Source organism: Halichoerus grypus, chromosome 15 (assembly GCF_964656455.1).
Source record: "Halichoerus grypus chromosome 15, mHalGry1.hap1.1, whole genome shotgun sequence".
NCBI lineage: Eukaryota > Metazoa > Chordata > Mammalia > Carnivora > Phocidae > Halichoerus > Halichoerus grypus.
Window position 1 is genome coordinate 11,798,418 of NC_135726.1, and position 15,271 is coordinate 11,813,688.

Below are 15,271 nucleotides of genomic sequence, written 5' to 3' on the forward strand. Positions count from 1 at the left end.
GGGGAAGCCTGCTGGCCTTCTCAGGTCTCTAATTCTGCTACCCCTGTCATGGGGACCTTGATCCCCTCCATACTGAGCCTTCTTGTGGCCAAAAGAGAATTTGGGCCCCAGTAGGCCTCGGTGAGTCCCTGTGCCCTCTCTCTGACCTTCCAGGCCAGATGCACCCCCCCCACCCAAACCCATTCCTCTACCCCCCTCAGGCCTTTGGACCAACGTGGCCGTGTCGTCAGGGGCCCTGCAGTGCCAGCCAGGGACGGCTCCTGAGCTCCTGCAGGAGCTGGACTTCTCCAGTGAGCAGGGCAGAAGCAGCTGTCTTCTGTGTGGGGAGAGGGATTTCCTACCAGGCGTGGGGAAAGAAAGAAAACCGGGAAATGGAAAGGTGGGGTAGGGGCAGGCCTCTGAGTGCCCCAGTAGGGAGCATTCCAGGTTGAGAGTCAGCAGGTGCCAAGGCCCAGTGGTCAGGGTTGGGTGAACAGGCCCTGTGTGCCAAGAGGAAGGGTTTGAATGTGATTCCTGGTATGGGAGCTAGGATAGGGAGGATGGCCTGGCCACCTGGAGTGTGCCCAGCCCCTCCCTGGGCTGGCAGTTGGTGAAAGGGGCCCCAGAGAGGCGCCGTCTCGGAAGCTGTCCCTGCTGTGGGCCCGGGGCCTGCCATGTGAGCCTGGGCCTGGCCTGGTGGCTCCTGGTGGCTGCCTGCGGGGCCCTGAGCTCCCCCAGCCGCTGAGGGGCTCCTGGCTCAGCCCAGTCCTTGTGCCTTGCCTCCAGGGGAAGGAAGAGTTTGAGAAGACCCAGAAGGAGCTGCTGGAAAAGGGCAACATCATGCGGCAGGGGAAGGGCCAGCTCGAGCTGCAGCAGGTGAGGATGCCCAGGGTCACTGGCTTCCCTGGGCTCGGGCCGCCGGTGAGCCCAGCACCCTCCCCCCAAACCCACAGCCCTCCCTGCTCAACCGCCGACTGTCAACATGAGTGTTGGATTTCTGTGTGAGTTATCAGAGTGATTATGGGAGACATTTTGGGGAACACACAGAGAAAAGTGTAAAAAGGCAGGAAACAAGGCCCCGAGGCAGTGGGGGTGCCCTGGGGCTAGTTTGCAGCCCTGCTCCTGGTCTGGAGGGGCCTGTCTCCGTGTGTTTTCGATGATTCTACATCTGCTTTTATCTCGAGATTGTTCCATGGCGTTAAACATTCCTCCTCAGTTGTTCTTAAAGGCCACATGACATCTCTTACTGTTGAGTGTTTACGTTGTACACACTTTCCCTGATTATGATTGTACTGCTGGGCTTACCTGCAGATGTAGAATTTTCTTCATTTCTTTGGATCATTTCCCGAGGGTAGGAAAGGGATTTTTTTTTTTAAGAAATGAGGTATTTTATTCTGATTATGAAGATAATAAAAAATTAAAATACAGACTAGCACAAAATCAGCACAGAAATACCACCCGTCAAGTTTTCCGTACCCCCCCCTCCCCCCGGGCACTGGGAAGGATGGCAGAGGCCAGGAGAGCTTGCTGGCTCCACCCTGACCCTCACAAAGCCACCGTTTGCCCAGCGGTAAGGTGGGGATCATAGTGGGTCCATCTCAGGGTCAGTGGGAGAATTGAGTAAAGAATGTGTCATACCGAGGAGGAGCCTGGCCCACAGAACATACTCAGTAAAGGAATAAAGGTTCATAATTAGATGTATCTCCATCCATCCATCCATCATCTGTCCTTCTCACATATGGAATCTCCACTGATTTAAGAAATGGACACGTGCTTTATCCTCTTTTATCTTCTCTGGAGTCTGCCAGCATTTCTTTATCCAGTCCCCTGTTGGTGGGACATTTCGGTTATTCCCAGAAGTGCTTCTGTAAACAGTGCTGCACTGAATATAAATCTCTTCACCTGATTGCTTGATCACTTAGGTAAATTCCTAGAAGCTGGAAGAAGAGACAGGAATATACATGGAAAACTCTATAAAGATCTAGCCCTCTTCGACCAGGGACAGAAACGCCTGTACAGTCCAGGCTTATAAAATGTGTGGACGCACGTGTCGATTGCTTCATTTCCACATCAGTGAAAAATTGGGAACCCCCTGCCCCACATGTCTACTATGAGAATATTGGTTGAATAAATAAAATACAAACGTTAATAGAGTAGAATATTAGGTGGCTATTAAGAATGGCCAAAGAGGGGCGCCTGGGTGGCTCAGTTGGTTAAGCGACTGCCTTCGGCTCAGGTCATGATCTCAGGGTCCTGGGATCGAGCCCCGCATCGGGCTCCCTGCTCAGCGGGAAGCCTGCTTCTCCCTCTCCCACTCCCCCTGCTTGTGTTCCCTCTCTCGCTGTCTCTCTCTGTCAAATAAATAAATAAAATCTTTAAAAAAAAAAAAAAAAAAAAGAATGGCCAAAGAATGGAAAAGACCCCCCAGAGTCCAAACTGAAAATGAGTGTGCTCTCTCCCCTGCATAAGGGAGCCAAATGGTGAGTCTCCCCCAGTTGCTGCCGAGTGTTTCAGGGATGAGGAAGGGGCAGTTCCATGTTGGTTTTGCTTATTAAATGAAGGCTTGAAATCTTGGATAAAACAACCTGTCTGTCCCTGAGCCTGTGCACAGCTGGTCCCAGCCCCTCAGGCCCCTGGTCGGAACCTGCTCTGGGGAAGGACACGTCAGTCCACATGGATGACTCCCAAGGCAGGGGCTGCTGGTCATGGAGATGCCCTCTCCCCCTGCGCTTACACACACTGGCCAGCGTGAAGCCCATGACCCATTGTTAGGGGCCGGAAGTAGGCTATAAAACACTGTATTTAGCTGACCCTTGAACAACACGGTTTTGAACTGCATGGATCCACTTATACCTGGATTTTTTTTTTCTTTTTTTTTTATTGTTATGTTAATCCCCATACATTACATCATTAGTTTTAGATATAGTGTTCCATGATTCATTGTTTGTGCATAACACCCAGTGCTCCATGCAGAACGTGCCCTCCTCAATACCCATCACCAGGCTAACCCATCCTCCCACCCCCCTCCCCTCTAGAACCCTCAGTTTGTTTTTCAGAGTCCATCGTCTCTCATGGTTCTTCTCCCCCTCCGATTTCCCCCCCTTCATTCTTCCCCTCCTGCTACATTCTTCTTCTTTTTTTCTTTCTTGACATATATTGCATTATTTGTTTCAGAGGTACAGATCTGAGATTCAACAGTCTTGCACAATTCACAGCGCTTACCAGAGCACATACCCTCCCCAGTGTCCATCACCCAGTCACCCCATCCCTCCCACCCCACCCCCCACTCCAGCAACCCTCAGTTTGTTTCCTGAGATTAAGAATTCCTCATATCAGTGAGGTCATATGATACATGTCTTTCTCTGTTTGACTTATTTCGCTCAGCATAATACCCTCCAGTTCCATCCACGTCGTTGCAAATGGCAAGATCTCATTCCTTTTGATGGCTGCGTAATATTCCATTGTATATATATACCACCTCTTCTTTATCCATTCATCTGTCGATGGACATCTTGGCTCTTTCCACAGTTTGGCTATTGTGGACATTGCTGCTATAAACATCAGGGTGCACGTACCCTTTCGGGTCCCTACTTTTGTATCTTTGGGGTAAATACCCAGGAGTGCAATTGCTGGATCATATGGTAGCTCTATTTTCAACTTTTTGAGGAACCTCCACACTGTTTTCCAGAGTGGCTGCACCAGCTTGCATTCCCACCAACAGTGTAGGAGGGTTCCCCTTTCTCCGCATCCCCGCCAACATCTGTCATTTCCTGACTTGTTAATTTTAGCCATTCTGACTGGTGTGAGGTGGTATCTCATTGAGGTTTTGATTTGGATTTCCCTGATGCCGAGCGATATTGAACACTTTTTCATGTGTCTGTTGGCCGTTTGGATGTCTTCTTTGGAAAAATGTCTGTTCATGTCTTCTGCCCATTGGATTTTTTTTTCTCAATAAATATATTGGAAAAGTATTTTGGAGACTAAGACAGTTTGAAAAAGCTTGCAGATGAACCACGTAGCCTAGAAATACTGAAAATATGTGTTGTGAGGAAAGAGCATTCAGTACATGTAATCTGTAAAATACGTGTTCATTAGCTGTTTGTTACTGGTAAGGCTTCCAGGTAACAGGCTAGGCTGTTGATGAGTCGTCAGCTTTGTCAGAAGTCATGCAGACTTCGACCGCACGGTGGGTTGGTGCCCATGACCCGCATGTTTTGCAGGCACATGTAGTGTTTCCAGTCTGCTGGTTAAAAAGCAAACAGGAATATTCATGTTTAAAGGAAAGCATCTTGAAGAATAGTCACTATTTTTTTATGTGAATTTTGTTTCTGAAGTTTTACAAATACCATGACTTTTTTTTTTTTTTTAAGATTTTAAAGACCCAGTATGGGGCTCAAACTCACAACCCCGGGGCGCCTGGGTGGCTCAGTCGGTTAAGCGTCGTCTGCCTTCGGCTCAGGTCATGATTGCAGGGTCGTGGGATCGAGCCTCACGTCGGGCTCCCTGCTCCGCGGAGAGTCTGCTTCTCCCTCTCCCCCCGCTCATGCTCTTTGTCTCTCTCTCACATAAATAAAATCTTTAAAAAAAATAAAACAAAACTCGAAACTCTGAGATCAAGAGTCGTACGCTCTATCAACTAAGCTGGCCAGGCACACCCCCGTACATTTCTTCTGTTTAAAGTTTTTATTATGGGAAATTGAATACCTTTATAAAATTAAAGAAGGCAGGCCCCTGGGTACCGTTCACCCACCTCAACCCCTCTCAGCACAATTGCTAATCCGGTTATCTGACACCCTTGCCCCATAAAGCATTTTGGAGCCGTTATATCATTTTATCTGCAAATACTTTAGTATTTGGTTCTAAAAGATACTTGACCAGGATTGCATTCCACCAAAGGTTACTTCTGGGTACCCGGGATTCCAGCTGACAGCTGTCTTGTTTTCTGCTTGGTGTATTTGGGGGGGGGGGGGGCGGTTAAAGAATTAATTAATTAATTAGAGAGCGAGTGGAGGGAGCGGCAGCGGGAGGGAGAGACTCCCAGGCAGACTCTGTGCTGAGCGCAGAGCTCTTTGCGGGGCTCGATCCCACGACCCCTAGATCATGACCTGAGCTGAAATCAAGAGTCAGATGCTTAACCAATGGAGCCACCCAGACACTCGTTTGAATCTTCTTGCAACATATAGGTTGAAGACAAAATGTGGGGTTTTTAAAATTCATTCTGAAGTATGCATAGATCCATCGGAAGGTGCAGAGAGAGTGTACCCTTCACCCCCTTTCCCACAGTGAGTGCATCCTAAGTAAGCAGAGACCGACGTCCCTAACTATGGCGACTACCAATTCTCCGTTTCTGTCATCTTGTGGCTTCAGAAATGTTACAAGAGTGGAATCCTACCTTCTGAGACTGGCAGGTGTTACTGGCGAGTTTCGGGGAGGCCCTGGAGGCCGCGTGCTCCGGCTGTCGCCTGGAGGTGGCTCGCGTCGTGCGCTCCCGCGGGGAGCCATCGGCCTCCCCTCGTGCAGTGTGGCTGTGGTTTTCACTGTGCTTTCCCTCTGCCGCAGCTGAAGCAGTTCGAGCGACTGGAGCAGGAGGTGTCCCGGCCCATAGACCACGACCTGGCCAACTGGGTGCCGGCCCGGCCGCTGGCCCCGGGGCGGACGGGCAGCCTGGGGCCCTCGGACCGGGAGCTGCTGCTCTTCTACCTGGAGCAGTGCGAGGCCAACCTGACCACGCTGACCAACGCAGTGGACGCCTTCTTCAGCGCCGTGGCCACCAACCAGCCGCCCAAGATCTTCGTGGCGCACAGCAAGTTCGTCATCCTCAGCGCACACAAGCTGGTGTTCATCGGGGACACGCTGTCGAGGCAGGCCAAGGCGGCCGACGTGCGCAGCCAGGTGACCCACTACAGCAACCTGCTGTGTGACCTCCTGCGCGGCATCGTGGCCACCACCAAGGCCGCTGCCCTGCAGTACCCGTCGCCTGCCGCTGCCCAGGACATGGTGGACAGGGTCAAGGAGCTGGGCCACAGCACCCAGCAGTTCCGCCGGGTCCTGGGCCAGCTGGCAGCTGCCTGAGAGCCGGTGACCACAGGGATGGGGGTCGGGAGGAGGGCACCTTCCCCGAGAGAGTCGCCATGCTGCAGGCGTGGGGACAGGCGCCCCAGCTCTGTCCGGGCCTGGTGCCCCAGACTGTCCAGGGATTTGTACATAGTTAGGATGGGGCAGGATATGGGACCACACCTGTTCAGAGGAGCCCAAGCAGAGCTGGGCCCCCGGGGAGCCAAGGCTGAGGAGTGGGCTGGTGGTCTTCCCTGCGTACACGGGGGGCTGGGGCCCAGAGACCCCTGGGCCATGACCCACATGGCCTCAGAGGACCCCTTGAGCTGATCCTAGCCCCACAGCGGTGCCAGGTCCCCCGTCCCCCCACAGCGCAAGCGCCACTGTACCAGGAGAAAAACTCTAGAACACTATTTTTCATTATTGGTTTTCCAATCATTTGACTAATAGTCTACATTTAAATAAAATTTTAAAAATGAAAAGCCTCTGGTGTGAGAGGTGTGAGAGTCAGGAGGGCTCATGGACGTGGGCAGGTGTGTCCTCGCTCTCAGATGCCACAGGGTAGGACCTGCAGGTTGAGGCGGTTTGGGCTGAGGCTGTGGACGGCTTCTTGGGAGGGTGAAGAAAAAGTGGGTCCCTTCAGGAGAAAACCAAGGTCCTGGGACACAGGGCTGGGCCAGGGCTCTTCTGCAAGGTGAGAGCAGGTCTGCCAATGGCCCCAAGACCTTGGGAGCCCAGGCTGCTGGAGAGAAGTTGAGCCGTCCTCCGAGGAGGGGTGCGGCCCGCGGCGAGGTCAGGGGCAAGCCAGCGTGGCCTGAAGCAGCTCCAGGAGGGCGCTGGGCTCTCCTGGGGCCTACATTCCAGGGCAGAGAACCCACTGAGGGCACCACGGAAACTCGTTTTCACAGACCTTGCCCAGAACTTGGCTCTCAGAGAGGAGCTCATTATTTCAGCTGTGGGACTTCTTCCAGAGCATCTTTTCTGGAATTACACATAGACTTGGCCTCCAAGTTGGGGTTTGGGGGCCCAGAGGGCCCTTGCCTTGAGTCAGTGTGTCCTCCCCTGGCCTCTCGGGGTATGTCCGGCACCGTGGGGGAGGCAAGAGCCTTGGGACTCAGGAAGGTGTGGCTCCTGGCGCTGACTCTTGTGCATGTGACCTTGGGCCTCGGTCTCTCTAACTCTACGAAGAAAGGGCAGGACCTGTCAGCCCTCTCGGCTCTAAACTCCACAGCAGGGACCCCAGTGAAGGCAGCCATCCTTCCTGCCCGCCCACCCAGCACCCTGGCCAGGACACAGAAGTGAAGAGGCGTGTGGTTGCTCTCAGGGTTTTATTTGGGTTCTGCAGAAGTGGGGGGTGGGGCGGGGGTTCTCTAGAACCTCGAGAACCCAGAGAATGAACTCGGTGACGTTGTTGTACACCCCTGGTGAGAATGGGTGGCACCAGCTACTGCCCCAGGACACGATGCCCACCAGGGTCCAGGCTCCGTCTTTCTGGCAGACCAGGGGGCCACCAGAGTCGCCCTGCAGGAGGAGAAAGGACTTGTTTCCAAGCCCGAAGCGGGGTGCCAGGGCCCCAGTGTGCCCTGACCTGCCCCAGCCCAGGTTCTGTGCAGAGAAATGACCAGGGTGGGCACAGTGACTGAGCAGGAGACCCTTCGATGTGGGCCCCACGGCAGCCGCAGCTCCGTCACCGACTCCTGGAGGGCCTCGGCTGGGGCAGGTGGCCGACTCTGACCCGGCCCGCGTCTGTACAGTGGGCCGGAAACCTCCGCCACCCCGCGCCCCCGCCCCCCCCCCCCCGCGGGGCGGCTGGCGTGAGGATGGCACGGCCCCCGGGAGCCCCGCAGCACGCCCCGGCCACAGCGAGCCCTGGGTCCGAGGCACCTGCTCGGCGGCTCCGGGCGGCTCCGGGCTTTGGCCGCGCCGGCTGGCGGGAGCGAGCGGGAGGAGCCGCGCGCAGAAAGGCCTGAGCAGGGGCGGGGCGGGGTCGGCGAGCGCGGGCGGGGGTGGCGGAGCCGGGCCGCACCTTGCAGGAGGAGACCCCGCGGGCGCCGGCGCAGATCATCACAGCGGTGATCTTGCTGCCCCAGAACTTGCGGCACTCGGCGTTGGACAGGAGGGGCAGGGCCGCCTGCTGCAGCTTGTCGGGGGTCTTGTCGGCTGGAGGTCAGGGCCCCTCCCCCGCCCGCCCCCCGGCGGAAGCACTTGGGACGCTGGAGGAGGGGCCGCCGCCGGGGAAGGGGAGACCCGGCCGACCCGGGCCCCCAACCGCAGCTGGACGTCGGACTCCCAGCCCCGACCCCGGGGCCAGCGGAGCACGGCCACCGGCCTCCAGTCCCGGGAGGAGTCCGGCCTGGAAAGGGGGCAACGTGGACCTGGCTGCAAGTTCGTGAGGGCGATGCTTGCTGGTAGGTCGGTGTTTCTCGGCAAGTTAGTCTTCCAAGTACAGAGCGCTTAAGCTCATCTCTATTCATGTTTGGTAGGTTTTTCATTAAGAGGGTTTTAAATAAAGAAAGAGATTTATGGCTTGCACTTTACGTGCTTGGGACTTAGACCAAAAGCCAGAATGAGTCTCGCTTCTGACAAGGCCCTGCCAGGACGCTCACAGCCGCCCTGGGTCTGGCCGCAGCCCGTGGTGGCGCAGACGGAGCCCGCGGGGAAGCTGGTGCTGGCGCTGGGCAGGCACACGGGGGACACGGTGCTGGAGAGCGGGGCCGGCCGGCGTGGCCAGCTTCAGCAGGGCGATGTCGTTGCTGGCCATAATCCTGTCCCACAGCGGGTGTTCAAAAACCTGGGGACACGTGGTGGGGGCTGGGCAGAGCTCAGAGGGAGGACTTGGGGGATTGAAGTGCGGGGACAGAGGCCTGGAGGCGCAGAGGGCTCAGCGCCAGGCGGACGGTCGTTGAGAAGGACGCACAGATGGAGTTGCACAGACAAAATCTCTGGAAGCTGGCATTTGACACATTGGCGATATTTAGTTTTTATATTTTTGTGCTTTTCTACCCTGAGCAAAACTTAATTTTACCATCAGAAACAACCTTCCGTATTTGTAAAGGAGCTTTGTTCCTTGGGAAAGAAGGCTCTGGACCGAGAAGTGCAGGGGTGAGGCCCGAGCGGGTCGGCCAGGGTCATCTGTGCCCACACACCCTGCCCCCCTTGCCCCTCCCTCCTCCCGGGCACGGGGGGGGGGGGGGGGGGGGGCAGCCCCACCGCAGCCTGCCCGCCTAGCGGTCCCTCCGCGGTCCTCAGCGCCTGGACAGCCTCGTCATCAGAGCCATGACCAGACACCCCAGCCACCACACGGTGGCTCTTCCTGGAGAGAGGGGGTGGCAGAGGGTGCTCAGGCTCTGGCCACCTCGGAGGGGAGTCTGGGAACTGCGCCCGGTGAGGGAAGCCCCGGCCAAGCCACGGGGCCCCGGGGGCCTGGTTCCCCATCTGTGCAGCGAGGGCACAGGCCTCGAGCTGCTCTCCTGGACCAAGCGGGGGTCCGAGGCAGTGGGGCGCACAAGGGTGGGGGTCTTCTCCTGCAGCTGGTGGCTCTGCCTATAGCTAGGAGGTAGGGGCGGCTTCTTCCCCAGCCGCCGGCTGCCTCAGACCCTTCCTGCCGGGGAGCAGTGCCTGGGCAGGGGGGGTTGGGGAGGGAGTGCGGGGGGGTTCCCCGAGCCCGGGCCTCACCTGCCCCTGCAGTGGGCGACAGTGAGCACCCAGAGCTGGTTGATGAGGGAGCCAGTCCGGGGAGAGGGGAGAGGGACGGTCAGCCTCGCCTCTCCTGCCTGACCCCCCCCCCCAGTCTAACCCGCTCCTCCTCAACTTCCTCCTCACCTGCAAGGACACCTGCCAGGGCCAGGAGCTGGGGACAGCGTCCTCCCCACTGACGATCCGGGACAGGCCACTCAGCTCGGGGTGGATGGCGAGGACTCCGCAGCCTGGGTGCCAGGGCCAGGGTAGCTGGTCAGTGGATGGGGCGGGGGGAAGACCCGGCACTTCCAGGCGTCTGTGGCCACCTAGCACCCGGAGCTTTGGCCACTGCAGGGCACTCAGCCCCTCCTAACCCAGCCGGCAGCTGGTGCCCTTGTGGAGGGTCCTGGAGGCTGGAGGACCTCTGGAGTTGGGGCCCGGAGCTAGAAGCCTGGGTCCGGAGACTCCCTATGTAGCTAGCTCCCCAACCCATTGTGTGCCCCGAGAGGAGCCTCCATCCCACTCTGAACGCAGGGTCCTGGGTCTTGGGGCTGGGATGTCCTGCTTGAGTCCCTGGTGCTCTCACGGCCCCCTGAGTCTGCAGCAGGAGCAGGTCGGGGTCCGAGTGTTACTCCACCTGGAGCGGCACAAACCCAGGAGGCTGCCCAAGTCGGGAAGACAGAAGAGGCAGGGCAAAAGGACGGGCATGGAAGACGTTCCCGAGGCAGAATTCCTGTGGCTCGGGGACACATGTGGATGGTGGAGGAGCCCAGATGACCCCCTGCTTCTGAGCCGCTGGAGGAGGCCAAGACGAGGCAGGTCCAGCATGACCAGTGGAGTTTGAGGGGCCCGAGGGACCTCTAGGCGGAGGAGGAGTGGGGAGCCCAGGAAAGGCACCCAGAGAAGCTGGCGGGGGGTAGCCAGCGGGGCCGGCAGGGGGTCAGCTGGGGCGGGTGATGGGAGGTGCAAGGACTTGGCCCTCCAGGTCCCAGCTTCTGGGGGGTGCGGGGGGCCGGGGGTGGGAGAGGCTTGGTCTGGGGCTGCCAGGCCTGCCCGAACCTTGCGCTTACTGGAGCTGCTACCAAAGAGGGGAAAGCCGACAACCCAAAGAAAGGCCATGGCGTGTGGCTCAGGAGGTGGGATGGGGCTGCCCAAATGACCCCCATTATATTCCCCTAGCCCACCAATTACAGCCGGCCTCGCCATCCCTTCCTTATCATGAGTCCCTGGGCTGAGGAGCACCTGACTCCTGTGCAGGCCTGGGAAAGTCGCAGCCCTAGGGGGCTGCTCCTGGGAAGGTTCCTTGGAACCACAGGTGTGTGCAGCCAGCAGGTGGCTCATCCCCCAGCTGTCCACTCCCCGGGGGTGGGGGCCCTGAGCACCTCGAGCAGGGCCTGGATGGCCAGGACCCTGCTGCCTACGAGGGTGGGAGCAAGGAGTGAGGGGTGGGGGCCAAGATCCCACTTCATCTCTTGGGAGCAAGACTAAAAAAGGGCCCTCCAGGGACCTCCTGCCATTCGTCCCAGTGAAGATGCAAGTTCAGGGTCTCAGGGGCCCCAACACAGGAGAGCACATCATCAATGTGTCTTTTATTGGTTTATTGAGGCTTTGTGGGAGCAGGTCAGCAGGGACGGCAGGGTGGGGCTGGGGACTCAGTTGGCTGCCAGGATCTGCTCTACCCAGGGCATGAGCTTGGTGACGCGGGAATACACGCCAGGACTGGAGGTAGAGCAGGTCCCACTGCCCCAGGACACGATGCCCACCAGGGTCCAGGCTCCGTCCTTCTGGCAGACCAGGGGGCCACCAGAGTCGCCCTGCAGGGAGAAAGAGGGGCTTGGATCTGGCAGCCCGTAGACACCTGGCAGGTACATACTGGAGGGATTATGAAAGAAGCTGCAGTAGCTCCTTGTGTGGTTTGTGCCCCTGTAAGGCTGGGCCATCACCAGGGGCCCTCTGATAGAGGCCTAATAAAGCGGGTTTGATTGATAGGAAGGAAGCATGGGTGGTGCTGGCCTGGCCGTGGAGCCCGACTCTTTCTGGAGACTTCTGGGCGCCGTGGTCCACTACCCAGGCTATACCTTGCACTGCTCCGGTGGGGGAGGAGGGGGGCATTCGTTCAGACACTGATTTCAATGGATTTTTGCAATAGGGCAGTTTCAAGACCAGAGCCCCCTGCCCTGGCATCCCTCTGTTGCGGTCACTGGTGATCAGCCAGGAGAACTAAGCATTTTTATGACTGCTCAAGCAGGAATTCAGGGACAGAGTGTCAGGCCCTCCAAAGAGGCCTGCGTGTGACTTCCATCTCCTCTCTCCCGCCAAGCCCCTGACCTGGGACTTTGCCGGAACCCACCCCAGGCTGGGAGGGAGGGGGCGCCGGGTGAGTCCAGGAGGCCATACCATGCAGGAGGACACGCCACTGGCCCCGGCGCAGATCATGAGATTGGTGATCTTGTTGCCCCAGAACTTCTTGCACTCGGTGTTGGACAGGAGGGGCAGGGTCGCCTGCTGCAGCTTGTCGGGGGTGTTGGCATCTGGAAGGGCAGGGTGGGCGGTCAGCAGGCACGGCCCGGCCCCCCACCTCCCACCCACCCGGCTGGAGGGTGCTCACTGGTGTGTTTGGTCAGGCCCCAGCCCGTGGTGACACACAGGGTCCCCTCAGGGAAGTTGTCGTTCTCAGCGGGCAGGCACACGGGGGACACGGTCTGGGAGAAGCGGGCGGGCGTGGCCAGCTTCAGCAGGGTGATGTCGTTGTTGACGGTGAATATGTTGAACTTGGGGTTCTTGAAAACCTGCGGGGTGGGGCGGACAGCGGCGGTTGGGGTCCGGGAAGAGGTTGACGGGGGGGCTGAAGCAGGACACCAGGCCACCCCAGGTCACCCCAGTGCTTCTGTCTGCACAATGGCCTTTTAGACTTGTCGGCTCCTTCTACAGCCCCGGAAGCCCGAGGCCAGGCCCAGGACCACGGCGCAGACCTTGAACACCCTGCTTTCTGCTTTGCCCCCTCACGATGGGGTACCGGGGTGGTCGGGAGCATCTGGGGGTGTTCAGGCCTTAGCCTGGGCGGCACACTCCTGAGGGCCTGCCCCCCGCCCCGGGGTCAAGCCTGGACTCCAGGGCCACCATACCTTGGCAATCTTCAGCACCTGGATGTCCTCAGCATCTGAGCCCTGGTCAAACTCCCCAGCCACGACCAGGTGGGAGGTTCTGGAGAGGGCCCGAGAAAGAAGGAGGATCCTGCTGTGAGGTGGTGGGGCCATGCGAGGGGCTGCAGACTGCATGTGTGTGCGTGTGTATCTCTGTGCATATGCTCAGAGTTGTTGATCCAGAGATGGGAGCGCAAAATATCAGTAATTGCCCCTGAAACACCTGCACCTACAGCCTGCCGGGTGTTTCCTTCCTGGTGACCCTCGGGAGACCAGCATGACTTGGGTTTTCTACACATTCCCAAACAAGGAAACTGAGGCACGAGGAGTTAAAGGTCCAGCCCTCAGTGCTGAGAGTCTCCCCCCCCACCAAGGGGTTTCCTGGGGACCCTGAGTCCTCACCTGACCCCGCAGTGGGCGGCAGTGACCACCCAGTCCTCGCTGATGAGGGAGCCCCCGCAGAAGTGGAAGCCAGTGCTGTCCTGGAGGAAGACGGACGGGTCAGTGCTGGCTGGACACCAGCAGCCCCCAGCCTGGCCCTGGGTGGGCCAATACCCCAGTGTGTCCTCCACTCAGGGGCAGAATTCCCCCCTCACCTGCAAGGACACCTGCCAAGGCCAGGAGCCCGGGACAGCATCCTCCCCATTGACGATCCTGGACAGACCACTCAGCACGGGATGGATGGTGGGAACCCCGCAGCCTGGGGGTGGGAGTATGAGGTAAGGGATGGAGGCCAAGCACTCCCCACCCAGGTCCCACTCTCCCAGGAACCCCCAGGGACAACTCAGTCTGACGTGTGCTTCAGCCCAGACAAGCCCAACAGGTTGGCTTCGAGGTGGTGGCCAGGCCGGAGCACGAGATGGAGGCAGGGCTCTGGGGGTGTGAACCCAGCCCCACCACTGCCCAGCCTTACCATTCTGAGCATTTTCCCATCTGCAAAGAGAGGATCATATAGCTGCTAACCTCACAGAGTTGGGATAAGGATGCAAGAAGACGGGGCGCCTGGGCGGCCCGGTTGGTTGAATGTCCGACACTTGATTTCAGTTCAGGTCATGATCTTGGGGTCCTGAGATCGGGCCCCAAGTCTGGCTCTACGCTCAGAGGGTAGTCTGCTTCTCTCTCTCTCCCTCTCCCTCTGCCCCTCCCCTCCCTCAAACTCTCTCTCTCTCTCTCTCTCTCTCTCAAATAAATAAATAAATAAATCGTAAAAAAAAAAAAAGCAGCAGCAGCAGCAAGAAGACTAAGCAGGCAAAGCAGGAACTTGCTCTCTTCCTGGCACAGAGCAAGGACTCAGTGAACACAAGTTTAAAAGTGCTGGGTTCGAGGGTCCCAAAGGGTCGTGGTGGTCCAGCCACGCCTGCCGCCTGCTCATCCTCTGACCCTGTTTGGGAGCCACTAGCTGTTCAGAGAATTTTCGCTCCCTCGACTTGGCCTCCCTGTCCCTTGCACAGCGTGCAAGGCCTCAGTCAGCCCCAGGAAGGCCCACCTCCTGCTGGGGGCCTCGCACTGGCTAGTCTGGTCCAATCCTCCCAGCACCCCCATCGTGCTGATGGGGCTGGTGAGGCTCAGAGGGGGAGAGAGACCTGCTCAGGCTCACACCACCATGTGCACCTGCACGGGGAGCAGGGACCCTGTTGCCCCTTCTGACCCCGGGGGTTGAAGGGGAGCAGAGACATCCCTTCTGGCCTCTGTTTGCCCCGAACTCACCGAAGGCTGTGCCCAGGAGGGCGCAACAGGAGAGGACCCAGAGGAAGGCCATGGTCAGGGAGGTGTAGCGTGCCTGTCTGGGGAGCTCCCCGTTATATCCCTGGGCACCAAGCTGTTATCTGCCAACCTTGAGGTGACAATCCCTTTCTTGGGCATGTGCCCGAGGACATAGAATGTGCCAGAGCAGGGCTGGCATCGGGGCATGGGACGGCAGCACCTGTGGCCCATGGTCGAGCTTGGGTCTGGGTCAAGGGCAAAGGTGGGGCCAAACAAGATAGCCATGGGGAAGGGCTCAGAAAACTTGGGCTTCCTCTTCCAGGAAGGGACTTCTGGACAGCAGCCTGGCCTGGGCAGGGTTTGAGCCCCAGCCTATTCTCTCATGGGCAGGAGAACCTTGGACAAGTAATTTACTTGGTCTGTTAGTTATTCTAAAGCCCTGGGCAGTGTGGTCAAGGAGGAAGGAGGTGTGGGGACCAAGGTCCCGGTGGCCAGGGCTGAGGATGTTCCCCTGGTCTTGGGGATGGCCAAGCAGTCTCCGTGAAGGTTCCATTCAGTATCTGGGGCGGTCACTTGGGCTATGTGCAGCATGGCTGAGAGGGGCAAGCCGCACACTGCCTGTTCACACGAGGCCAGGTCTTTTCACCGAGGCGCCATAGGCCCCTGGAATCGAGTGTGTGGCATCCTGGAACCATGGCCTCAGTGAGAGCTGC

At 58.1% G+C, this 15,271-nt stretch overlaps 3 protein-coding genes across 5 annotated transcripts in view; 1 reads left to right on the top strand and 2 right to left on the bottom strand.

The window, feature by feature from the left end:
* Positions 1-6,515, top strand: part of BCAR1 (BCAR1 scaffold protein, Cas family member) — a 37,447-nt gene extending 30,932 nt beyond the window's left edge. For 2 of the 3 annotated variants that reach the window (XM_036088017.2, XM_036088018.2), the window contains exons 6-8: positions 201-290; positions 766-855; positions 5,539-6,515. In XM_036088017.2, the coding sequence (XP_035943910.1) occupies positions 201-290; positions 766-855; positions 5,539-6,051 (693 nt within the window). In that variant the 3' untranslated portion in view covers positions 6,052-6,515. The remainder of the gene's footprint in view (positions 1-200; positions 291-765; positions 856-5,538) is intronic. The other variant, XM_036088020.2, reaches the window with a different exon arrangement.
* Positions 6,516-7,353: 838 nt separating this feature from the next.
* LOC118533042 (chymotrypsinogen B-like) lies at positions 7,354-10,830 on the bottom strand. Its single transcript, XM_036088034.1, is given in 8 exon segments — positions 7,354-7,554; positions 8,060-8,193; positions 8,640-8,751; positions 8,753-8,829; positions 9,273-9,346; positions 9,709-9,762; positions 9,830-9,959; positions 10,782-10,830. Coding segments are annotated over 8 exon segments (831 nt in total).
* A 533-nt stretch (positions 10,831-11,363) lies between these two features.
* LOC118533075 (chymotrypsinogen 2) lies at positions 11,364-14,613 on the bottom strand. Its single transcript, XM_078062372.1, has 7 exons — positions 14,562-14,613; positions 13,451-13,554; positions 13,257-13,336; positions 12,837-12,915; positions 12,320-12,500; positions 12,109-12,242; positions 11,364-11,525 (listed from the first exon to the last, which is right to left on the bottom strand). Exons 1-7 carry the CDS (start codon positions 14,611-14,613, stop codon positions 11,364-11,366), a joined length of 792 nt encoding a protein of 263 aa, XP_077918498.1.
* Between the last annotated feature and the right edge of the window lie 658 nt (positions 14,614-15,271).